Genomic DNA, 26,682 nt, shown 5'->3' on the forward strand with positions numbered 1-26,682 from the left:
ACTGAACATTGTTGCAACATATTTATAATGAATGAACGAATTACGTTGGTCGTTGTTGTAGGAAGGCGTGGTCCCGATGAGTGCCGCTTCGAACAGCCACTCGCCGAACAAATGGAAGATGGAGTTCACTTTCGGACGCAGTGGAGTCAGGGGCGGCTTCTCAGAATCACACACTGAAAAAAAGTCACCGTTGTTATCTTTGGTGTGGAGAAATTGTTTGCGATCCCTGCCCTCTTTGCCATTTCCGCGACTCTTTTCACGGTCGTTAAGGCTTTATTGGTTAAAAAATTTTAAGTCATTTTTTACATTTTGTTTTTATAATCACAACGTTTAAGATTGACGGCCCAATTCAAACTTAAGGATACGTCAATTAATAGATCTAGAAAAGATATGGATTAGATATGTCAGTGTCAAATGTGACGTTTCTAAGTTTCTTCAACCAAAAACGTCACTTTAAACACTGATACATTTAATCCATATCGTTTCTAGATCTATCAATTGACGTATCTTAAAGTTCGGATCGGGCAGACAGTCAATTGCAGAGAAATTTGATCTTTTGCATAGAAATTTGTATTCATAAACTAAAGCAATACCAGCGAAACGAGATAAAGAATGTACACAATATGGTTAAGCCGCCATTGTGTTATTTCATTCCAGTACGGATATGATGGTCGTACTTGTCTACGTGACAGCGTGATAAAACGATGTCCGTCACTTTCTATCCCGCGGTGTTAAAATGTGACAGTTATTCTATCACGTGGCTAAAACCATCCGTAATACGCCGGCAGGTTGACTAATGGATGTGTTCAGTGACTGACATTAAAAATTAGATGAAAGCCCTGAAAGTGTGTTTATCTTTCTCATCTAGTTACGCTAGCTTTAGACTTAGTGCAAGTCATAGAAACACGTATACAATTTTGAGAGCAACGGACCAGGGTAACATACCTTGCGAGACGATAGAATTAGGTGGAGTAGTAGGCGCCACACTAGCAGGCCTGCTGCCTCCCCCCGTCAGTCCGATTAGAGATGACCGTGGAGTACCTACGCACAAGTTAGTTACACAATAACAACCGTTAGAATACAATCTAACTACACTGTAGTTACTACAGTAAAACCCGCTTAGGAAGATTCCGAAGAAAAATAGAAAAAAAACCTCAGGAAGAGTCTTAAGGAGGAAAGTAGCAAGTAGCAGAGACCAGGCCGCGTAGCCAAGATGCCAATCGCTTACGCTCCGTAGCGATCGAAACGCAACTGTCACTGTCACACTTATATGGAAGAGTGATAGAGAGACATAATGCTTTTCGTTGTCGAAGCGATAGCGATTGTAACCTTGGCTGGGCCGGCAGTGTAGGGGTGCAAATTGAGTGCTCGAGCGACGGCGATGAGCGGGGAGTCTAGCGGGGCGTTCATTTTATGGCTCATTTAACGGCGAACTTGTGTACGATTTTAGTTACATTGCGGACCATTGAGGTTACATCAATTCAGCCAACCGATGAAATTACGCAATGTAATGAAACTCGCATGCAAGTTCTCGCACCGTCTAAATGAGCCCAAACAAATATAAAGAATGCGAAGCTCAATGCACGCTGCTTAACGCATTCACTGCTAGGGGGCGTGGCCTAGGAACAAACTTGTATGACGGTGGACGCACATGTGCGTCGGGGGCAGTGAATGTGTTAAGTATTTACGACGCTCGACGCAACGCTGAACGCCCCGCCAAACGCACCGCTGGTCCTTCGCGACCGAGCCGGTACACTTACGTAGGATCTCGTGTTAAACGTGATCGTATTAAGCGGGTTTTACTTTAATATAATTTACATTTGTACAATAAAACAAAAGTCCATGAACTACGTGAACCCGGAATGTGCAAACCAAACAATGTACAACACACTACGTTCACAACGAAAACTTTAAACTCAGTTTGTGCAAAACAAAACTAAATAAAACAAACACTTACCTTATTAATGAAGGTGCTATTTTATAATTTTACAAGTTTAAACTGGCGTTAGATACGATTGTCGCTTACCTAATGTGACAACGACGACCTGATGCGACGTCTTTTAATTTTAACTAGTGATTGGTTCTAAAGGGGCCCACTGATTAACAGTCCGCCGTCCGCCGATACCGTCCGGTGGACTGTTAATCAATGGGCCCCTTTAGTATTTACTAATCTGGAGCTTGTAAAATTATAACTTAAGTGACAGCCAGTAAAGGCCCCTAACATGGACCGCCCAGCTGCTCATTTACCTACTTGGCATATCCAGGGAAGGAAGTCTTTCTACTGATATGGTGATGATCGCCTGGCCACAGCAGTTACCTCTCCACCCTGCTGTCGCGCTCCCTCGGAAGCCGGTGTCCTAATTTGCGACAGTTATAACAGTGTATACCTTTCTCGGTCTTGTCCCTGGCCTTGCCGGCCACGCTGTAGGACTTGGCGAGGCGGCGGTGCGCGGGGGGCGTGTCGCCCTCCTCCGCGGCGCCGGCGCCGCTGACCCCCGCCTCCCACCACCGCTCCGAGCCCCGCCCTGTACCCAATACCCGGCTATACCTCACAAATACCCTACTCAAGAGGGTGCATGAATTAATTTCTCTTAATTTTGCCACAGAAAGTTTCGGTTCACAGAATTCTGCTTCGCTGAAAAGTTTTATTTCTAAGATTTGGAAATAATCGTATAGGTTAAGTTTAAGTTAACAGATAAAAACTATAATTGTTAAATATAATTTTCAATAAAAGTAACCCCCTTCGGTAAAACGAAACTCTGTGGAACAAGGGTGAACTATATGAAAGAAATACAATTTTACCCTTAAAGTTTAGGCTACCCAACCATGTCACTAACATTTTCTGAAAGCCTTTTAGCCATGTTTTAACTTTTAGGTCCACCCCACATCTAGCGTCCCTCGAGCGTCGGCGTCTGGTCAGCGCCACTCAGCGCTATGGAAAATGACGTCGCTGCGCAGTTGCGTCGACGTTGCGACGAGCAGCGGCCATAGAATTGTAGACACCGACGCTCGAAAGACGCCAGATGTGGGGGGCCCTTAACCCACTGACACTAAGCGCCACTTTCACCATTCCACTAACCCGGGGTAGGCCGGTTGAACTGCTAACCCAATGTCGAATTGTACTGGTTACAAGTTTAACCGGTTAACCCCGGTTTAATGAATGGTGCAAGTGGCCGTAATGATCGGCCAGATTATTCAGACCTGGACAGGAATGACTAGAATAGCATAATGAAATATAACAGATTCAAAGTATTTTAGTAACGCCATGTTGGTTCATTAAATGTTGTACCCCGTATGTTGTGAAATTTTCGTAAAGAAATTTGTTAGTTGAACTTTATTTTCTATCGTTACCTGTCTATTGTATTGTACCATAAATGATTTCCACACAATATAAATTCCTTATGAAATTACAGAAACACGGGCATAAGTAGCATCTTTTAAATCTATAGGTACTGTTACAGTGCTGCCTTTAACTTTTTTTTGTGCTTTTTGAGCCGTAGCGATTAACCTAACCAGTAGAAATCCAGCTTCAAAGTAATTAAAATAGTATAGATAGATTACTGTCTACGCGTGACTGTGACAGCTGTCACAGTCACACAAATTGTGTCGCTTAACTTCAAACTCGGGTAAATCCATTCGACCCTCTCAGCAAATATCTTCCCTAGGTTACATATCAGAATACCGAAAATCGATTTACCTAACGTTGAATCACCTATGCTCGTTTCACCTATTTTTTTAAATACCTAATGATCAATTAACCTAAGCTCATAACACCTAATGAACGAATTACCTATTGCACGTTTCACCTACAATTGGTTTACCTAAGCTCAGAATACCTATGCTCGATTTACCTAAAGTTGAAACACCTAATACTCGAAATACCTAAAGCTAATATACCTAATACACGAAACACCTAATGTTGATATACCTAATGCACGGAATACCTAAACTCGGTATACCTAATAATCGAATTGCCTAAAGTTAATATACCTACTGCACGAATTACCTAAAGTCGGTATACCTAATGATCGAATTACCGAAAGTTAACATACCTAATGAACGAAATACCTAAATTCAATACACCTAATGCACGAAATACCTGAAGTCGATGCACTTAATGAACGAAATATGTACCTAAAATAAAAAATATACCTAATTATTGTTTAGTGGGATATTATTAGGACGTACAACATTTGGTATAAATTTTTTAGCCAAATCATTCAATTGGCTTACTATTTTTTATTATAATATAAGGTCTAGTCATTTGCCAGAGTAGAGATAGGGGCGACGACGAGCAAAGCGAGGAGGAGCGTGTTAGGTTAACTGCGACCAAACAGTGCCAAAACCGACTTTTATTTCATCGTCATGATGTTAACTTACAAAAATTAAGTTTTTGATAATTATTTTTAATTTTATTAGATTTAACACACACATTAATTGTATTAGACTTACAAAATCATTCTAGTACCTAAAAAGTAAGTTGTTATCCAAACAAACAGTTTCTACTGTAAGGTTGGGAAATCATACGATTTATTGGGTGGAGTTGCCACTTGATCATTCGGCAAAATGATATGAATTCTGTACTAGGTATATAGACTTTAGGTATTCCGTGCATTAGGCATATCGACATTAGGTAATTCGTTTAGGAAGTATATCAACTTTAGGTATTTCGTGCGATAGGTTTAACAGTTTTAGGTATTTCGTCCATTAGGTAAATCAAGTTTAGGTACATCGTTCATTAGGTATATCAGCTTTAGGTGTATCGTCCATTAGGTATATCAGCTATAGGTGATTCGTGCATTAGGTATAATAGCTTTAGGTGAAACGTGCAGTAGGTAAAACGTGCATTAGGTATATCGTGCATTAGGAGTTTCGTCCATTAGGTTATTTGAGCTTAGGTATTATAAACTTAGGTCAGTCAATGTTTAGGTAAAATGATCGATAGGTAATTTAAAAATAGGTGAATCAAGCATAGGTAATTCAACATTAGGTAAATCGGTTTTCGGTATTCTGATATGTAACCCTTCCCTATTACCTTTTGATAATACCAAAATCGCATAATCTGACAGACGGATTTACCCGAGTTTGAAGTTAAGCGACTCAATTGTACCAGAGTGATAGCTGTCGCAGGCACGGTAAGAACTGAAATGAAATACACAATAGAAAAGAATCCCCAAAACAATAAATCAAAATCAACAGTACCACGGTGTATAACACAATCTCGTCCCGTCACCCAAACCCAACTCACACAATCGCACAAAGCCTCAGAACAGCAAATAAATTGAATACAAGAGAATTGCCGTTATGTTGCTCTCGAAAGAAATTATGTTTCTTATTGGCGTTTCTAATGGTGACTATAATCCTTGAACACCGCTGCGCTACCACGCTTAGTACCAATCCTTTTTCATGGTTTATAGTTAACCTCCTAAGACCCAGAAGCAATTGTTTTGTTTTTGAAATTGGAACCCTTAGGGCCACTTGCACCATCCCACTAACCCGGGGCTACTCGTTAAATCGTTAACCCAATGTCAAATTGTACTGGTAACCATGGTAACTCCCGGTTTAACCGGTTAACCCCGGGTTAGTGGGATGGTGCAAGTCGCCCTTAGTTACACAATAAAAGTTCAAAATAGATTTGGAATAAGTATGTACTAAAAATTGTATGCAGTAGGCCACCAAACGAAGGAAAAACAGGGGAAATAATTCGTGTATGAGCGAATTTTGGCATAGTTGTAGGTGAAAGTGCCTTACATAACATAACGAAAGTACTGGTGGATAGGGGGTGTGCTAACGAGTAGGGGGGGTTTAAAGGTCCCTTTTTTTAGGATTTCGTAAATAACTCGTAAACGGTAGCTCATATCAAAAAATGTTCTTACACATAATTAATCTATATAAAATTGCCTACAAGAAAGATTCTGTACACTTTTTTGCTAGGATCAATATTCGAGAAGATATCAACACGGGAACGTTAATTAAAATCAATTGTGTAGTCTGTTTTTTTATATTTTCGTATATAACTGGTAAAGAGTGGCCAATAGCAGAAATATTCTGAAACGTAAATAATCTACACAAAATTTCCTACAAAAAAAATACAGTACACATTTCGCAAGGATCAATATTAAAAAAGTTATTAAAGAAGGAATGTTATTTATAATCAGTTCTAAGGTTCATGTATTTTTAGTTGTTCGTAAATAACTCGTAAACGGTAGCTCATAGCAGAAAATGTTCTATTACATAAATAATCTACATACAATTTGCTACAAAAAATATATTGAATACTTTTCACTAGGCTCAATATTGAAAAAGTTACTAAGCGAGAAAGTTAATTATAATCAGTTTTAAAGTCTCTTTTTAGTTTTTCATAAAAAACTGTTATACGGTAGCCCATATCAAAAAATGTTCTTATACATAAATAATCTACATAAAATTTCCTATAAAAAATATACGTAATATTTTTCTCTGGGACTAATATTTTTAAAAATATTAAAGGGGGAATGTTAATTACAATCACTTCGCAGGTCCCTTTTTTTGCTTTTTCATAAATAACTCGTAAACGGTTACCCACTGCAAAAAAACGTTATACTTAAATAATCGTGATAAAATTCTCTACAAAAAATATTATTTATACTTTTTCGCTAGGATCAATATTTCATGAGATATTAAAGGGGGAAATTTAATTTAAATCAATTTGCCGGTTTTCTTTTTTAGTTTTTCGTAAATAACTTGTAAACGGCGGTCCACAGCAAAAATTGTTCTTATACATAAATAATTAACATAAAATTGCCTACAAGAAAGATTTAGTACACTTTTTCGCTAGGATCAATATTTAAAAAGATACTAAAGAGAGAAATTTAATTATTATCAATTCTACACACAAAAGTAACTCTATTTTGAAGATTGGGACGTATAGTTTTATAAATAAAATTTCTAATTATCTTCTAAAACTACAAAATCATCATCATCATCATCATCATCATTGCTGACGGTGATTTCGATGGGGGCTCCGTTAGTGCATGAGCCAGAGCATACACCACAGACACTGGAGCACGAAATTCCTGCTTTTCGGCAGCTGCATCGGGCCCCACACCCGGTCGTGCATCGGCAAAATATGGTGTTGAGAATGGAGTCAGGTGCCACTGGGTCGTTGGTGGTCACCCTTTTGACGTTTCCTGCAGTAGTGAAGTCGCCAGTAGCAATATTGCAACGCCAGATTACTGCCGCAATTGTCAAAATAAATGTTGCTGAGTGGATATTTGCCATTTGCGACGGTAATGTAGTCGGCAGTAATGTCGCACTCCAATACTGCTGCAGCCGACTGCATTACTGCCTGAAACGTCCAATATAATATAAATGAATCGAGAAAATTACCCTTTAGACGTTTCCTACAGTAGTGAAGTCGACAGTTAGCATTATTGCAACGCGACATTAATGCCGACTGCATTGTCAATTGTCAAAATCAATGTTGCTGTGTAGATATTTTCTATTTGCGACAGTAATACAGTCGACAGTAATGTCGCACTGCAATACTACTGCATTGCATTACTGCCCGAAAAATTACCTTTCCGACTTTTCCTGAACTAGTGCAGTCGACTGTAACACTATTACAGCACAAATGCCAAAATCAATGTTGCTGCGCGATTTTCGTCATTTGCGACAGTAATGCAGTTGGCAGTAATGTCTCGGTGGAATACTGTAGCAGTAATGCTGGCGTAGTCTGAATCCAAACGGTACCTTAAGGCTGATATGAAAGATGTAGTAGTAGAAATTTTCGCTGTCTTCGGGTAAGTCTCGGTAGCTCAGTTGGCTTGGCAGAACGATGGGTTGGTTCCAGAGTGTATATAATCTTTATTGTATAAAATTTTATGTAGATTATATATGTTCGTGAATATATTTTGTTATGGGCCACCGTTTATGAGTTATTTACGAAAAACTAAAAAAAGGGAGCATAAAATTGATTATAACTAAATTACCGGCTTTAATATCTTATTTACTATTGATCCTAGCGAAAAAGTGTACGGAATCTTTCTTGTAGGAAATTTTATGTAGATTACTTGTGTAGAAGAACATTTTTTGGTATGAGCCACCGTTTACGAGTTATTTACAAAAAACTAAAAAAAGGGACCTTTAAACCCCCCTCCACCCGTTAGCACACCCCCCATCCACCAGTACTTTCAGTATGTTGTGTAAGGCACCTTGACCTACAACTATGCCAAAATTCGCTCATACACGAATTATTTCCCCTGAGTGGCTGTTTTTGGTCTTCCTTTGGTGGCCTACAGGTACTTAAGAGGTTAATGTATAAAAGTATCTTGGCAAGTAACAATTAAGTGCAAATAATTTACAGACAGGAATTTCTTCTGCAAGCCAATTCTCTTGTATTCAAATATATGTCATTGACTGATCCATATTTCAAAATCATCTTATTAATAGAATTTGTTAAGGCTCATTTAGACGGTGCGATAAAACACATGCAACTTGGTGCATGGTTTAAATGAGCCTTTCGTAAAACAGAATAAATGTGATATAATAAAAATCAAAGAGAATATCTTCCAAAAGTCCGGTCCACACTTTTACTACAATCGCGGCGCGAAGCCGCGAACGCGAGTGTGGAGACGATTTCGCAGATCTGCGAACTCGACTCCAAAGAAAAAAGATTGGTTTAGGGCCAGTTGCACCAACGCCAGTTGACGGAATGATCAACATCACAGCAGAGAACTATAAAACTCCCAATACCTACAGTAAAATTTAGCGAAGGCTTTAACGGTAACAGACGGTTAGGTGCAGCCGACCCTTAAAATGATAATTGATCAGTTAATGTTGCCGTAAGTACCAGGATAGCATACATACCAAGGAACGCGTCGACATGCGCGGCGAGCCCTCGCATGGCGTTGTGGAAGATGGCCGGCAGCGCCTGCAGGCACGGGTGCTGCGACGGGTCGCGAGCGCCCTCCTCCAGCACTGAGTACTGTAATAGAGTTATGTTATGGATTTCTGGGCTCCTAAGGCCCACTTGCACCATCCCACTAACCCGGGGCTAAACGGTTTAACCGTCAACCCAGTGTCAAATTGTACTGGTAACCATGGTAACTCCAGGTTTAACCGGCTAACCCCGAGTTAGTGGAATGGTGCAAGTGGGCCTAAGTATGTTGCACAATTAACCCTTAAATGCATAGTGTTGCTAAATGTCTACAAACCATTAGACAGCTCACAATTCTAAAATAAAAAGGCTTACGTTCTTGAACGCACTTTCATACAAAACGTCAAGTAATAGGATGATGATTTAAGGGTTAAATTTAGGCAATATTTTTAAATTATAAAAATTACATTCGTTTTAAGACGACAAGTCGGCAAACTTGGAAAAATCCACAAGTTGATAATGTTTAGTATGTGATTTTGAACGGTTTTTTCGGGGTATGTAATTATTAATATTATATTTAAAAACTTTATCATAGGTATATCACAAATAGTGTACCTTTCTAATGGTAGTAAAAAATTTCATTTATATATTACTGGTAATTACATATTTACATGAATATGAATGAAAAATTAAAAATACTATTTTTCCTAGAATCGGTAAACAATTATGTGATACATATATAAATTTCGGGCAAAAAGAAAAAATCATGCATTTAACGCTAAAACATAATTTACACTTACCACCATACCGAGAAAATCTAAGGATAACAGTGTTCAGCCGATGTCCTAAGGTTATATTTTAGGGCGTTTTTAATACCTGCAGAAAGTCCGGAGTCTGGCTGATGACATGCGGCCGGCACAGGTCCACCGGGTTGCCGATGGTGTGCAGTATTCGGTACCAGGACTGCATGACAGCTTCGGCGGACATATCCGGTGGGATGAGGTTGGCGTCTTCTTCGCCTACACATACACAAGACAGTATTGAGGGACTCGAATATTATGTTCAAGTGTTTAATGTAGATGTTATTATAGCGATTAAACGTGACAATGTATGACATTGGTGCTGGCTTGGTGAGGCTGCTAAACTAATTGAAATAATTACCTTGTATAATTGACAGTGATATAAGGATTTTTTTTTATTGAATTTGATTTAAAGAATCATATTTTATTGTCAGATGTGTAAATGCTAAGAAGAATCGGGGCCCAAAGTTCGACAGCTTAAAAAGATAGCAATACGTGTTGTGGTAAATTAATTGTCAAATGTCATCTTTTGACAACCGAGACTGACTGACCGACCATCATCGCATGGCGCTATTAGCTGTCAAATTCGAGCACGATTTAGTTATAGAGACACATCTAAAACAACCAATAAATCTTTGCTTTAACCATGAATAATTACTTGTAATAAAATTGGTATACTTTGGCACTTGGCACTTCCGCTTTGTCAGTAGAAAAAGGCAGCAAATTATAAAAAAAAATAGTCGCGAAGAGTTGACTTCCCATAAAACAAATTAAATTTCGCGCCTTTTTTTACTGACAAATTGGATGTGTTTGAGTATAACTTACTTATAGGCATCTTGGGGAACGTCGGGCCGTACATATGCCCTAACAGCCTCGCCGTAAGGCACAGCGAGACTCTCGTCCATTGCTCCGTGAGCGGCGCGCGATGCCGCCAACGGATGCACTGTTCTCGAAGCGTACGCCATAGCGGGGGCGACGGGAAGCATCTGTCATATATATTGGTTAAATCAATCTACTTACAAGATTACAAATCTCTTGACCTAAACTAAAGAGAATCGATAGTATAGAGAGCTATTGCCAAAGTAAATTTTGTAGTCACGGTACATTTCCTGCCATCTATCGACACACGATTAAATCTTAAAATAAAATTGAAAATGTATAAATTAATCAAAATATGTTTATGGATAAATGATTTTTAATTTTTATTGTTCCATACTTACCCATGTTCTTTCACTGATATGTGTTAAAATTGTTAAATATCAAACGGTGTCGTCAACGCCATCTAGCCGAGAATAGGCCAAAGGTATATGGCGCCATCTATTCGAGAATGACTTTTTCTTGATTTCCGAGGCACGTTTTTTTCTTAGACTTTATTTATCTTATACGGAGTTAGATATATATATCTCTGACCAAAACTAACAACACAAAAACTATTCACAACATTCGCCCCGCGCCCCTCCAGATGCAATGGAGTCCATCATGCTCGCCGCGTTGCCACGTTGAACCGCGAAGGACAACCTTTGCATAAAGAACGACCCGGAGCGAGGGTCGTGACCACTCTCTCTCAAACCCTGAGCGAGGGTCGTGACCACTCTCTCTCAACTTGGTTAAATGAGTTCCGGGATCTTTTAACACTTTCGCAACCGGGAAAAAAACGGCGCACTACCCTAGAAACCGGTCGTCTATATCTGCGTACAAAACAACCCGCTGGGCGGGTTGTCTGGCATCTGAGCAAACATTACGAGTGCCTACCACGCGGGTTCTCGGTAGTCAAAGTGTTAACTTGCCAGCCAAAAATTACCACCAGTTTTAAAATTAAGGATTAAATTTATGTAGTAATAGGGTATTTGACTACTAGTCAAATCAGTTTCTTTTTTCGAACCGTCATAACGATTTTGCTACTATGGAATTTTTATGAAACACTAGCAAGTGACGTCACAATCACATTACCTACTCTATAGTTTTATACGGTTTTTAAATAGGATGTGTCTAAAAATAACTGCTGTCTACGTTTCTATATTCATTTTCTGGTGCATTATTTCATGCATTGTGTATTTTTTTCTAATACAATCATAATGCAACTTCCATCGCGACGTTTAAAGTTAGACTAAAAAAGTGGCTGTCGGAAGAATTATTTTATAAACACATATCAAGATTTTTTTGATCTACCAATAATTCTTTAAATCAAAAAGATACCGCAAGAATGTAGATGTTCCCAGATTTGTATTTTTGACAATTAGAATTTATGAATTAAATGCCATTAATTATATAATATTGTATAAATGTTGTTAATATTGTGATAATTAAAATGTGTTGTCAATTAATGATTCGGTCAAATTGTGTTTTTTGAAAAACTAATTATAGCCAGCATTCTATGAATGTAGTATTATACCTTTGGGTATGGTGCTTTACGCACACTAGCGTCCCTCCCCCTCCCCCTGACGCAACCCCCCCTTTTAGCATGAAATATGTCCCGGTTTACGGTTTATTTTTTATTTTTGAGAAAAGTATTAGAGTTAGGGAAAAAGTGTCAATGAAAAAAATGTTCCTTATCAAATTCTAAACAAAAAAGGTTGTATTCATTTTTTTTATACGACGCACCATATTGATGTTTTAGCTAGATGAACTTCGACAAAATTTAACCGTTGAAAAACTTGTGAAAGTTCAATATAACATAGTACGTGACAGTACTGAAAGAAATCTTCACGGAGAATAAGCTTGCAAGCTTATTCTCCGTATTAGTTTTATTTCAGTACTATCACGTACTAACTTATATTGAACTTCAACAAGTTAATACATGAATATGGTGAGTCTTACCAAAAAGTTGTACATAACCTTTTTTGTTTAGAATTTAATAGGGAACATTTCTTTCATTGACACTTTTTTCCTAACTCTAATACTTTTCTCAAAAATAAAAAAAAACCGTAAATCGGGACATATTTCATGCTAAAAGGGGGGGTTGCGTCAGGGGGAGGGGGAGGGACGCTAGTGTGCGTAAAGCACCATACCCAAAGGTATCATACTACATTCATAGAATGCTGGCTATAATTTGTTTTTCTTGCCCATACATTAGAACATAATTTAACCGAATTATAATTCTGTTATTAATAATAAATTTCATTTCATTTCAAATACCCTATACTGCAACATAATCTGCACGCACCTGTGACACGCCAGCAGCCACACCTCCAGCAGCACGGCCAGCACACGCCTGCACAACTGGTCAGCCGAGGAGTGGTGCGGGGCGGGCGGGGACAGCAGCGCCCGCGCCGCGGCCAGCAGTAGGAGCAAAAGAGACTTCCACTCCGCCGCTCCCAGGTCCGCTGAGCCGGCTACGGTGCGAGCGAGACGGAGCACGCGGTGGCAGAGCACGGCCTGTTTGCCGATCAGGTCGCCGCCTGCAAGTCGAAGCGAGCGTAAGCGAGGTCCATAGGGTTAAGGTGCAGTGTGTTCAAGTACTTGTCAGAACGCTGAGCACTGAGACGGCCGTGCGTGCCCGAAAAAAAAGTGCATAAATAGTTACATATGTTTCATCATCATCATCATCATCTCAGCCATAAGACGTCCACTGCTGAACATAGGCCTCCCCCTTATGGGGGGTGAATGCCATAATCGCCACGCTTGGCAGGCGGGTTGGCGATCGCAGTCGAGTACACCGAATTTGAGGGACGCTGCTGCCTTGGACGTAGTTTAAGGACATACCCGGGTCCAACATATGTTTAATGCTGCGTTTTAGATAAATATTCAATGTGTTTTTTTTATATACAGAGCAATAGTTCTTTGATCACTTAAATCAGGTTTCAAATCGATGAAATAGCTAGAGAAGGGTCTCAAGACTGCTTTTCATATTTGTTGGCGACTATTTGATCTAAAATAGCACTACGATTTTTCTAACACTCTGCTGGCTGAACCCACTGCATCTTAAAAACTAAAAAACACAATATAGTCGTCTTGTGAAAATGTTCCATCGCTAGATCATGAGCTATGATAGACTGTAATGTGTTAGGATTCTGTTTTCCTTAATAACCAATGATACGATGGTCTCGCTATTAAATACCACTTTAAGCATGGAAAGTATACAGACAAAACGGTTAGTTTTATATTTGTAACATTAGTATTAGCTAGCGTGAAGAGACTGAGGACTGTAGCCCAAGCCCTCTCGCGCATGAGAGGAGGCCTGTGTCCAGCAATGGGACGTAAGTATATAGGCAGAATTATTATGTGTTCCGTACTCCACATCGGATATCTTCATTGAGAGAGTAACGCGATCGTTGACCAATGATGCCGCTAGCGTCTATGTAGTCGCTCCGCCCCACGCCGTGACGTAGTTCCGCTTCCACTTCCTGCGAACCGTTGCTCGCTTCCCGCTACTCGCCACCGCCATGTCATTGTTTCGTCGACGAAATATTTTTTGCGTATATTTTTGCAGCATGGTGATTTAACATTTCCGATCCAAAGCTCGGTCGATTAAATAGTGAGATATGGCAGAGATCGCCACTATTAGTCTTTTGGCGGTCTCGCGATCGAAGTCATCGAACGGTGCTTTTCGATTCTACCCACTTTTTTCTTGCTAAATTAATTTTCACATTCCATGCTGCTAAAATCGTTACCGTTAACTCGCATTTTCGAGATCGAAGTAGGAAGTGCGTCAGTGGTTTTTTGTTAACAAGTGGTAACAAGTCGCTCCGCATCGGAGAGGGAACGCGCGGTCATCGTGCCTGCGGCGGCGGGGGCGGCGCGGCGGCGGACGGCCTGCGCGCGCCGCTGTCGGGTGCCGCGCTTCGCCGATAAGGAGGTTTGGATTGTCTCGAACCATCCGGTGAGCCAGTTTAAGATATTCTAATTTTATTGGCGTTCAGAAGTTACTTCGACACTAAAGGAGGGTTCTCAGGCAGTAGCCTGGGGGTACCTCGTGTTGTTAGTTGCGGCGCGACCGGGGCGCCCCGTCCCCCGGCGCGGGGGCGCGGGCCCGGCGCCCGCCCCCGCCCGCGCGCCGCGTCTTCTGCTGTCGTCCAAGGTGACTCCGAGACACCGCGACGCTGCGGGCCACGGTGGACACCGCTCCTGTTACTGCGCCCGCTCCTGTTGCTGCAGTCACGGTGCGGACGCCTCCAGTCCGCGGGACTCCGAGAGACGTCACACGCCCGCTCCTGTTGCTGCAGTCGCGGTGCGGACGCCTCCAGTCCGCGGGACTCCGAGAGACGTCACACGCCCGCTCCTGTTGCTGCAGTCGCGGTGCGGACGCCTCCAGTCCGCGGGACTCCGAGAGACGTCACACGCCCGCTCCTGTTGCTGCAGTCACGGTGCGAACGCCTCCAGTCCGCGGGACTCCGCGAGACGTTACACGCCCGCTCCTATTGCTGCAGTTGCGGTGCGGACGCTTCCAGTCCAGCGGGACTCCGAGAGATCCGCGTGGCTCTGCGAGACGTCACACGCCCGCTCCTGCAGCTGCGGGCGCATCGCGGGTGGATCGCGCCAAGGTGAAGGCGGACCGCTTCTGCGTCCCGACTGCTCGAGCGGAAGGAAGGTAAGTTACGTGTAAGCAGTGGAAATGCTACGAGTACAGCGACGATCGCCGCGTTGGTTGCCGGCCGTCATGACGTCGCTGGTGACCTACGCGCCGGTGGTGGCCACCACGATGGCACCGCCGAGGGCAACAGCGTCGCCGTGATGATGCGTGCAACTACGAGCCTAGCCATCGGCGCCTCCCGTGCCGGTAACGTCCGTCACGCGCACCGGCGCCTGTCGAGCTGGCCGCCACGACGGCGCCTCTCGCACCTGAGCCTGGCGACGGTGGCCGCCATGATGGCGCCGCCCGCTCGATGACGCCGCCTACCCCCCGAGCTGGCCGCCACGATGGCGCCTCTCGCATTACGCATCGACGCGGCGGCGGCGGCTGCCACAATGGCGCTGCCCGCCACGATGATGCCGCCCGCCACGATGGCACCACCACCTGCGCACTGGCGCCTCTCGAGCTGGCCGCCACGATGGCGCCTCTCGCCTCACAGCAGTGCCTCCCAGACCAGCCAGCCAGACGGCGACCGCCTCATGCACCGGTGCCTCCCGAGCTGGCCACCACGATGGCGCCTCTCGCCGCACGCACCGGCGCCTCCCGAGCCGGTGCCGGCGGCCGCCACGATGGAGCCGCCCGCCTCACGCGACAACGCCTCTAGAGCGGGCCGCCACTATGGGTCCTCGCCTCACGCACCAGCGCTTCCCGAACCAGTGGCGGCCGCCATGAGCCGCCCGGCCTCAGGCACCGGTGCCCCCCCCCCCCCCCCCCCCCGAGCCGGCCGCCACGATGGCGCCCCTAGCTTCACGCACCGGCGCCTCCCGAGCGGCGGCGGTTGCCACAATCACGCCGATGCTGTCCACCGATGCTGCAACTACGACGATGTCGTCCCTTGCTCGCTGGGCGCCACAGTATCAGTTTTGTCCTGTCCACATGGTTCCATTGAGGTACGCAGGCGCCTATAGCTATGGTGCAGGTATAGGTATGGTATGGTACAGCACGAACAGACCGCTAAGCTCTTGGTTTCGGTTAAAGAATCCTCCGGCGACGGCAGACAAGGTCGTAAAGAGCCCCGTCCTAGCGCGGCTCGACTGCCCGGAGTTGAAAGCGGTAAGATATGTCGATACTCAGAGGAAAATACGTCGTGTTCCCGGGCTTCATAAAGGTGCTGATCGACTTCGCTGTGTCGCTTCGAAGCTCCTACGACTTCTCGAGGCCATGGAGTGGTCCAACCGGAGAACAGCTAGCGACAAAGCCCTGTGCGACCGCTCGAAACCGAGGTGAAAGGCATCGAAAAGATCGATTTTAGACTTGATTTCATCAGTTCGATTTCCTTAAAAGCATGCTACTAACTCGATGCCCTATACTAACTCGATATAGGGTGTCTCTTCGGATAAAGCGAATTAGACCATCACGCTCCTAGACATCACGTGGGACACGCGGCACAACACACCGATTGAAAGTTTTCTTTTTCGCGACATACAGGCCTGCCTTGCTGCAGAGTTTCTCGCAGAAATGAGACTCAATGCCTTCTGTTCAGTCTCAAATTCGCAAACTTTAGTTCATGGAGGAAGGTGAAGCCTTCGCAGTCCCCAGCAACACGGAGCTGCCGAAAGCCTCGCACCACCTTCTTCCTCATCTTATGAAAGCAGTCCGTTACAATCTCCAATATTGGTAGACAATGTACGAGGTAAGGCCCTTTCAGCGAAGAGTAACCGTTAACGGGCCGCATCTGCAGCGCTGACGACAGAAGTGTAAACATACAACCGCACCGGTACAGTATACATAAAACGACGGCGACACTACATCCCTTCCGTTACTACGGCTGTCGCAAAAACTGCTGATGCCAGCAGATCGTCTACAGGTCGCGCTGGTTGCTTGCTACTTGCCAGGTCGGTACAACCCCCGAGGGCGACGGTTTATCAAGAAGTCACTGCGCGCCCGAGTGGCAGCTGCGCCCAGCAGCCGCCGAGACTGTCTTCACCTGACAGGCGCCTTGTTGGCCGGCCTCCGCTTTCGAGAGCCCTCGCACTGTGCCACGGTATTTCTTATCAGACTCATTGAACTGCTACCACGACCTTTGACAGCTGCCTGTGAGACTTGGCATGGATGTCTCCACCTCCCAGCCTAGTCTGTGTACTGCGACGGCGTGATAAGGAGTCTTAAAGCAGCTGTGGTAAGCTTGCAATTTACTAGCGGTCCTAGTGAACACAACGTCAGACCGCCCTCCCTTACGAGTCAACGACCTTAAGAATGAGGCGTAGCTCCTGTCAGATAGGACGCTCCAACACCGAGCTGGCGGGATCAGGAGTGACGTCCGCTACTGGCGTGACTGGCGCATGCATATAACATGCCAAGGTCTAACGCTACGTAGCGAACGAAACGCAACTGTCACTGTCTCACTAATATGGAAGAACCGGATATTCCCGATTCCGGTACTGTGTTTGTATAGAAAACAGTAACGGGAGCCCCTAGATCGTCCCCTTGTCTAGGCTGCATGTACGGCCACAATGTAGAAACGGTCTTTATGGTGCATCAAAAATAAGATCAACTGCCAGGTACCTCTATCCAGTGAAGTAGCGAGCTATCTCAGACGTCTATTTCTATTATCCATGTTAGCTTTCAGAACGATACTCGTTCATAAGCCTCTCACAAGTGCTGTGTATGAACCACTATCGGACACTATGCCTTCTTCCAACGCCATTAATAGCGAGACCAGCGCCTCCCAAAGCACCAGCTTGGGACGCGAGACATCTACTTGCCCTAATTTAAATAGCCCTACAACGTTAGGCACGTTAGAAGAAGTACGATAGAATAGCTGCCGCACTTTTGCTGTTAGCATCAGGCCGCAGGGTCAATGACCTTACTCTACTACACTGTAGCCCGGGCAATTACATAGATAACTTTAACGCTATTATTTTGTGTCCGAAATTCGGCTCTAAACCAGATAACGTGTCTTACCGACTGGACTCTTAGAAGCTCCGGAATAAAGTATAGACCCAGTATAAGTAGGTAGTCTGGGTACGTCACCTTGCGAGAATTACACAAAATGTTAGGGGACACTTCGCTTATTTCTTTCAGCCACAGTCTCATCCAAGCCGGCCTCGCCTACGATTGCTTTTGATCCACGATGTACTTAATAACTAAATTGGCTGGAAAGCTATTCACTTAGCGATATTTTCGCTTATGTTAATTGGGAACATGACTCGCCGAGATTCTGCGGATCGGATGCGATTTCGAATGAGAATTCTCTTAAACCAGTTTAACGTCAGATTCGAACCTGAGATTACAATTTCAATTCTCAATTTCCTGTAATTCACATTATAACGAGTCACTGTGATTTCATGGGTTGCAATATGGTGTATACATATTTATTCTTTCTCTGAGTTCTATGACAGTAGGTGTAGCCCTATCGCTTGCGCGCCCGCTAACTCGCCACCAGGAGATAATAAACAGGTCTCAATGAAGATATCCGATGTGGAGTACGGAACACATAATATAAAAATTTTACCTTCCAATAAAATTATTATTATGTTTCCTATCCACATCGGATATCTGAGTAATGCCTTCCTGGCAGGCTACTAGGCTACTTTTATGCCGACGGTACTTCTCCTCAACATTGACATGGCGGTGGCGAGTAGCGGGAAGCGAGCAACGGTTCGCAGGAAGTGGAAGCGGAACTACGTCACGGCGTGGGGCGGAGCGACTACATAGACGCTAGCGGCATCATTGGTCAACGATCGCGTTACTCTCTCAATGAAGATATCCGATGTGGATAGGAAACATAATAATAATTTTATTGGAAGGTAAAATTTTTATATTATTTTATTTTTTATTAATTAAGACATTTGCTGACACGAATGCTATAGCATTCGCGTAGTTTTTTGTTTAATTTGGCCTATGACATATGACGTCACGTGACGTCACTTTTACCGTCCCCAAACATCTTAATATTAGCAATTAAAGATTAGTAACCGTGCTACGAATAAGTAAGGAAAGCGTGCGGAAATCAAGCGTTACTGTTACTCACCCAGTTCCGTCTGATATATGAATGTGAGTGCTTGAAAGAAAGAGCAATGAGTGCGTTATAAAAACCAATATACAAACCGAACGTTGACCAAATATGCCACTCTCACATATTATTGAATTAGTTTTACCAGGCCGTCGCGTCGTTTTCGACCTAAGACTAATGTTTTTACTCTCGCTGTATAATGAGCTGTACCGTGATGAGTGGCATATCTGCACTGATATTAAGTAATCTGTGCTAAGTCTAGAAAACAAAAGAATTGATTGTGACAAATTACACAATAAGTATTTACAAAATAACACCATTAGTTTAATTATATTTTGAAGCAGAATAAATTGTTTTAAAATAAAGAATATGGAGTTTCGATATATACTGGGTCAAGCAAATCTTGTCAGTAGCAAACGGCGGCAAATTTGAAAAATCGCGGGTTAGCAACACTGTGTTCGAATAATTCGAAAATCGCGTGTCATCTGTGCTTTATCTGTGGAATGTGGATCGCGAATGACAGCCATCATCTTTGTTTACATTCTGAATCGATTCTATTTCAAGAGATATTTCTGCTGTATCACCATTAAATACCAATATATTAAATAAGATTGTGCTTAATCAAAGCTAAGATGCCTACAATGCCTACGGTGGCAACTGAGAAATCTGATCTTCTAATAAAATATTAAAATCCAGTAGTAGGACATCTACCTGCTGAAGCAATGATTTTATTCATACATTCTTGTTTAACGGCATAGTCCACTTCTAATTTTATTTTGAGATCTTCAAATTAGTTAATCATTTTTATCAACATCACACACCGCTTTTAAATTGTCCGTCCATACCTATTAATAACAATTTCAAACATTTTCAATAGAGAATCCGCGAGTGACAATTTGAATTGACGGGCGCGCTCAGCGGAAAAAAAAGTTTAGGTTCGATGTACATTGTACATTGGTGCTTTTCTTAGCGCAATACTACTCTTTGAGTGTTGCCCTACTTTAGTTTGCTTTACATTGCTACTGACAAGATTTGCTTGACGCACTATATCAAGGGACGTTAATATGTCTATTTATAAATATTTACAAGTTAAATCACAGCCTTTATAAAGTTAATGCCAAGGAATATGTACATAGTGGTTAAACCAATTTAAACGACATAGTGAAACTTTATGAAAAACTATTAATTTGAATTTCGGGACCACCTGCAAGTAAAATTATATTCAACTCAAAGCTCCTAACACCCTAATATCAAATATTCATCCCTACATTATGATTAATACTATTTAATAAGGACGACCGGTCTGGCCTAGTGAGTAGTGACCCTGCCTGTGAAGCCGATAGTCCTGGGTTCGAATCCCAGTAAGGGCATTTATTTGTGTGATGACACAGATGTTTGTTCCCGAGTCATGGTCGTTTTCTATGTATTTAAGTATTTATATATTAAATATATCGGTGTCTAAGTACGCACAACACAAGCCTTCTCGAGCTTACTGTGGGACTCAGTCAATCTGTGTAAGAATGTCCTATAATATTTAATAATAAACTTTAGTGACACCCGCAATTTTACATGCATGCTATTAGAGAGACGTATTAAATTCATAATATAAAAATATGGACTCACTCTCATTAGGCCTCGGCACGAACAGATTGTGCAAGTGGCGGAGTATCTTCCTCGCGTATCGCTTGGGCGCGGCGGCGACGGGCGGCGGCACGGCGGGCGGCGGCGGCTGCGCGGGCGGCGCGGGCGGCAGCAGCGGCGCCAGCCACGAGCAGCACACGCGCACGCAGTCGCGCAGCGCCTCGTGCTCCTGCAGCGGCAGCGACAGGCCGAAGCGGATCACTTCCAGGACCCACTCCACCTGTCGACGGGGAAACGGTTTTTATTTTTATTTTTTTATATAGCCTTTTATTTCCGATCTTCGGGTTCAAAAGTTTTTTAAAATGTTATCGTTTTTTCTTCAAAATGTCCCGCAGTTCCGTGTGCCTCTTGGCATAGGCCTCCTCCAACCTTCTCCACTGTACTCTGTCTTCTGCAACTCTGGACCAGTAGGGCCCCAAGGTTAAGCGCGTTGCGTCCTTGGTGAGGCGCCTGCGTGGCAGCCCGAATAGCCTCCTTCAGACGGTGGCGGAGCGCCTAGACGGCCCTTTCCAGCTTCACTGGGATAAGCTGCACGGGGCGTCTAACTGACCATGTTATTTTAGTGTTATTTTAACTGACCATGTAATTTTAGTTCTAATTTTTAATGTAATTATTTTTATTTATTTATTTTTATTGATTCTAATATTAATGTACATATACTCAGTGTGTTAATTAATTGTTAATTGTGTAATTATGAATCATGTATCTGAAATAAATGAATTTATTTATTAGTAAACGATGCGAGTACTCGCATGCGAGTTTCATTACATTGCGGATTTAGGTCGGTCGGTTGAAATGGACGTAACCAACAGTCCGCAATGTAACTAAAATCGCATGCAAGTTCTGTGATGACTGTGATTTGTTGGTATAAATAAATGTGGGTGTGTACATCGTCATATCGTTAACCGGTTCGCATAAGACTGGTATTAGCCGTCAAAGTGAGCGGCGGGCGCGACCAATACTGCTGATTTGTTATACTTCTTTTGGTAGTAACAAACGTGTGATATTCCAACAGCAGTATGATTTTCGAGCTTACCAGGTCATTCACGTTATAACCGCAACTGAGGCTTTTAGGCAATGCTCGTTCCTATGTTTTGTGATATATCAACCAGACACAAACATGCAGTATTGTTAGTATACCCAGCTCGTAAGTTTCACGCCGGCTACCAGTTGAGAGAACTACAGGATTTAGACTGTGGCTATTGCTTAACATAGTTATGATTCAGCGTTCTGCCTAAGGGCCACCCCACATCTAGCGTCCCTCGAACGTCGGCGTCTACAACTCTATGGCCGCTGCTGACGCAACGTCGACGCAACTGCGCAGCGACGTCATTTTCCATAGACGCCGACGCTCGAGGGACGCTAGATGTGGGGTGGCCCTAAGGTCCGGAAGCCTCTTGGATCGTCGTTACCTCGGCGTCGGTGGTGAGCGGGCTGGGCTCGTGCGAGGTGAGCTGGCGCACCACCGCCAGCACCACGTCGCGGCCCGCGCCGGCCGCGCCGCCGACCGCGCCCAGGACGCCGTGCCCGCCGCCCTCGAGCGGCAGCGAGCTCCACTCGGCGTACATACCGCCTGAATCCTTGTTCTGCGGGCCATATACAATATTGAATTTGACAACAAAAAAAAGAACCAAAGTTTATCTTAATAGATTTAGATTTATTTATTTCATAAATTACAATATAAATTATTTTACACTAATCTATACGAATTTATATTATGATCGTCAAGTAGGAAAATAACAATTGATTATAATTATACAAATGTCAAGCAATACACAATTTAAAAACCATTATAAGCAATCGATTAATTAACTAAATTATTAACAATGTCAATATAAAGTAAAAAATAATGTCAATATGGCTAAGCTAAGCACGGATATCTCATAATATCTTGCTCCTTACCATTTCTGTTGTAATAATATAAAACATGTGGCACTATCACATTCTGTTAAAAGTAATAGGTTTAAAAAGAGGCAACCAGCTTTGACCCTTGAAGTGGGGTGATAAAGTACAGTGAGATAAAAGACAATTTTAATAGCACTAACCAGCATTTATACATAATTTAATCAGTGGCGGATTTGCAGACCTTGCCGCCATAGGCCTCAGGCCCTGTAGCCGCCCCTTTCTCAGCACCCATAATATTAACTACATTTTGAGTTATTTCTTGTTTTCATCATTTAATTTTTTTGTCACAATTTGCCGCCCCTAATATCTTGCCGCCCTAGCCCCGGGCCTTCTTGGCCTTAGGGCAAACCCGCCACTGAATTTAATTTAGTTTTATTGCAGCAACCTTTACTAAATGAAACAACAACAAACTGACACACATTCTCTTTTTAAACCTAATTCATTCAGTGAATTTTAGTGTACCTAGCTAGCCATCTGGCACACAAATTGAATTTCATGTTGATAATATGTATGACTCAGTTGTGAAATATATTAGGATTAATTGTCATTAGCACTATTAGTTATTTGTGATGTATGTCCATGTGTGTTAATAATAAGTGGAACACTAGTTAATTAAGTAAAATGATGTTGTAGATGTTATGATAACATGCAGGCCTTATACAGTACGTTTGTAAGGCTTGTAGAAAATATTGGTTTACAAGATACAGATTTATTGGTGTTTTTGTCATTGGAAAATGTTACCAATTTGTAAGAAATAGTTGATGTAAAATATAATTTACCCTACTTTGTTTTACTGTAAAATCACCCAACAATAGTCCACAACTTCAAAATGTAATTAAGTATAATTGCCAATAGTCAGTGTGGTTCTGTTAGGCGTATTTCTTATGTTTATTAAAATATTTCTCCATGCTACTACAGCATTCAAATATTGGCACAAATGAACAACTAAATTTGACTGAATTTTGGACTAGAGTCTCGCTTTTGGTATGCTGGATGGAATATGAAAGATGGTTAGCACATTTCAACTCCCAATGTTAAGAATGGCTATATCGTGACTACTTTGAAAAAAACTTGTATCCTGTTCTGTCAATCAAAATATAAATGCGGTGACTATGTCTGGGATGCAAGTAGCAATGCGAGATACGAGATTTTTTCAAAGTAGTGACAATATTTTTAAAGGCACCATAGTCAAAGAATATCTCCTAAACATAGGCTTACATAAGTTCCCTTGAGGTGAAGGATATTCAATACAACTGTTTCAGGGCGTTTAGTAACTAATCAATCAAAACTCCAAAGGTAATGAAACACACCTTAATCCAAGTTTGAACACATACTATGCAGATTAAAAGTTCGATTATTAAGGCAGAGGGAAGGTTACTCACCTTATGGTTGACTCTATTGAAGATTCCCACATTCATAAATAAGGTATAACGGTGCCGTCCGCTGTCCCGTTCGTCTCCAAGTCAACGCGCAGCGAGCTGCTTCGTAAACAATAACAAAGCACAATTCAAATTGTATTGTGTACTGATATACTCGGACAACGCTTTAAAATAGTATTAGTTTAAAAACTGCCGTATTCTACACAAGTAGAAAGTTTGTATCCCGAGAAATTTTCTAGAGATTTTCTCAAGTTTTCACTCTTTTTTTCTGCTACGGTATATGTCATTATGTCATGTCAACACGTCAAAGTTAGTTTTTTTTTCGTCAATCTGGACAGGCTAAAGCTCTAAGCCATACTGCCTTAATAATGTAAAGATAAGACAGGAAATTTTAAGTGGTTTCACACCTTTCCATTCAATCGTCTTAAAACTTAAGTCTGACCTTGTCAGTAGAAAAAGGCGGCAAATTAAAAAAATGTAGGCACAAAGGGTTATCGACCCATAGAAAATTAGAATTTCGCGCCTTTTCTACTTACAAACTTGTTTGCGCGGCTATAGTTTTAACATAACGTGGAAAAATCGTATTTCGCGCCTTGTTCTTCTGACAAAGTTGTTAGCCAGACTATGTATTTTGTTTGATTGTGATTCATATTTTTCTGAATTAAAATTAAATAAAACAAGTGTGTTATCAAAAAGATTATTTTATTGAAAACAGTTTTCAGAGACAAGCCGAGAGAGCAAAACACTTTATTAATTATGATCTATTTATACCTTTAATACCATGTGAATTTAGTTTATTATTTTAGTTTTAAAATAAATACATATTACAATGTTCATAGTTTAAATGATTATTTATTGGCAAAATACTATTTAGTTATCATAACTTATGATCCCTTCACACAATAAGAAGAATAAGAAATGATTATTTCACAAAATCTTTTTGTTCTTTGCAAATGTAACATTTTTCCCATAGTATGACTATGTTAAAAATGTTAAATGATTATTTCATAAAATCTTTTTGTTCTTTGCAATTGTAACATTTTTCAGATAGTATGACTAGGTTTTAATCAAAGTAAATAATTTCCTAACAAACCTCTAATCAAATACATACTAAAATTAGGCTTCAGTTTGATTAATCTCCAAGATCTTAAATCACAGACTTATTCAGACTTCCTTTCAGCCAGTTTACATTTTGCTTCATTCAGTTGCTCCTTCAAAGATGTTACTTCTTCCTCCAACTCTTTGACTCTGTTTTGTTCATCCAGCAATAGCCTTTCCAAATTTTCAACATTGTTAGAATCCCCGGCAGACTGCAAAGCTTGTGTCAATACAGTAGTCTTGGCAAGGTCCTTAGCAGTTTCAGCTTCTCTTATTATCCTTTCTGATTTCTCCAACAGTTCTGCTTGAATCAAAATCATAGTAACAAGGCGCCTAATGACGAATGCCAAGAAAATGGCAAAACCAGTGATGTAAAAGTTCCGCTGAGCTCTAAAGAGTTTTACATTGCCTTTCATTTCAGTGGAGAGATGCACGTGGCTATCAGTGTGTGAGTATTTCCTCATCTCCCGGACCGCATCCATAAGGAACAAACTGAGTACGCCGAGTAGAACGTAGAAGTAAAATGCGGCATGTTCGCGGAACATGGCGAACAGCCGCGATCTGAAGAATTGCTGCCATCGTCGTGGACTGGCGATGGGCAGCATCATTATCGCGACTATTGCAACTTCGAAGTACAGGTAGCCGGCGATAAATGTCCACTGAATAGACATGTTTCAAGTAAATAGACACGATTTCGTTTTCAACTAAATAGACACGATATTGAGATTAGGACACTTTAATGAATGAGTCAAACTGCTTTATAAATTTGAATATCTCACAATACCGACTGAAAATAGAAAAAGAACTCAAACACAAAAATAGCATATAATCATTTCAATAACAACCATAGACAACATTTTATTGACATTGACAGCTGATTCGTTCGTTTTTCATTCGCTCTCTGATTACGTTACCTATACACTTCCGGATTGAATTGGAAGTTAGGATATTACACCCTCCAGCACCTAGAGCTTAAAGCCGTAACAGACTACCGCACTGCGCCAAGATCGCGGACGTCGCGATGCGGTGCGGTAGTCTGTACCATAGACATAATATATAAATAGACGTAGCATGGACTTATAAGATGGACTGCACTGTCACTTATTTTGCCATACTAAATTGAACTTTATCACCGAGCTAGAAAGACGTTCGTACCAGACTAGAGAAAACGGTCCACTTGAGATAGCAAAGGTGGGTCGCGGTGTCTCACTCGCACGTGTTGCCAATGTTAAAAATATACCATTGTGGTAGTATTTATATCAATATACTACTCAAATTAAATAACTTCTTATATTATTTAAATGCTATATTCAGAGTAAGGTTCTGATATCTTTTAAGAAATTTGTAAATAAGTATGATGTCAATATTATTACGGAAGCCACAATTATTACATTTTGCGATAAAAATACAAGACAACATTGTCAAACTCATTAGGGTGACTATGATGTCGGCACGATGAGAATCAGTGTTACACAATT

At 41.9% G+C, this 26,682-nt stretch overlaps 2 protein-coding genes across 2 annotated transcripts in view; both read right to left on the minus strand.

Annotated features, from left to right (window-relative positions):
• The window catches only part of LOC134669488 (ral GTPase-activating protein subunit beta), a 70,789-nt gene extending 46,403 nt beyond the window's left edge, over positions 1-24,386 (minus strand). The window contains exons 1-10 of the mRNA XM_063527075.1: positions 24,110-24,386; positions 22,235-22,408; positions 20,805-21,042; positions 12,821-13,055; positions 10,483-10,643; positions 9,734-9,876; positions 8,848-8,965; positions 2,388-2,525; positions 946-1,041; positions 45-173 (exon numbers count right to left, since the gene is read on the minus strand). Coding sequence (XP_063383145.1) covers positions 45-173; positions 946-1,041; positions 2,388-2,525; positions 8,848-8,965; positions 9,734-9,876; positions 10,483-10,643; positions 12,821-13,055; positions 20,805-21,042; positions 22,235-22,408; positions 24,110-24,145 — 1,468 coding nt within the window. The 5' untranslated portion in view covers positions 24,146-24,386. The remainder of the gene's footprint in view (positions 1-44; positions 174-945; positions 1,042-2,387; positions 2,526-8,847; positions 8,966-9,733; positions 9,877-10,482; positions 10,644-12,820; positions 13,056-20,804; positions 21,043-22,234; positions 22,409-24,109) is intronic.
• Positions 24,387-24,791: 405 nt separating this feature from the next.
• LOC134669485 (B-cell receptor-associated protein 31-like) lies at positions 24,792-26,065 on the minus strand. Its single transcript, XM_063527072.1, has one exon. It carries the CDS (start codon positions 25,873-25,875, stop codon positions 25,267-25,269), a length of 609 nt encoding a protein of 202 aa, XP_063383142.1. The 5' UTR covers positions 25,876-26,065; the 3' UTR covers positions 24,792-25,266.
• Between the last annotated feature and the right edge of the window lie 617 nt (positions 26,066-26,682).

This window comes from Cydia fagiglandana, chromosome 12 (genome assembly GCF_963556715.1).
Source record: "Cydia fagiglandana chromosome 12, ilCydFagi1.1, whole genome shotgun sequence".
In the NCBI taxonomy this organism is placed as follows: domain Eukaryota; kingdom Metazoa; phylum Arthropoda; class Insecta; order Lepidoptera; family Tortricidae; genus Cydia; species Cydia fagiglandana.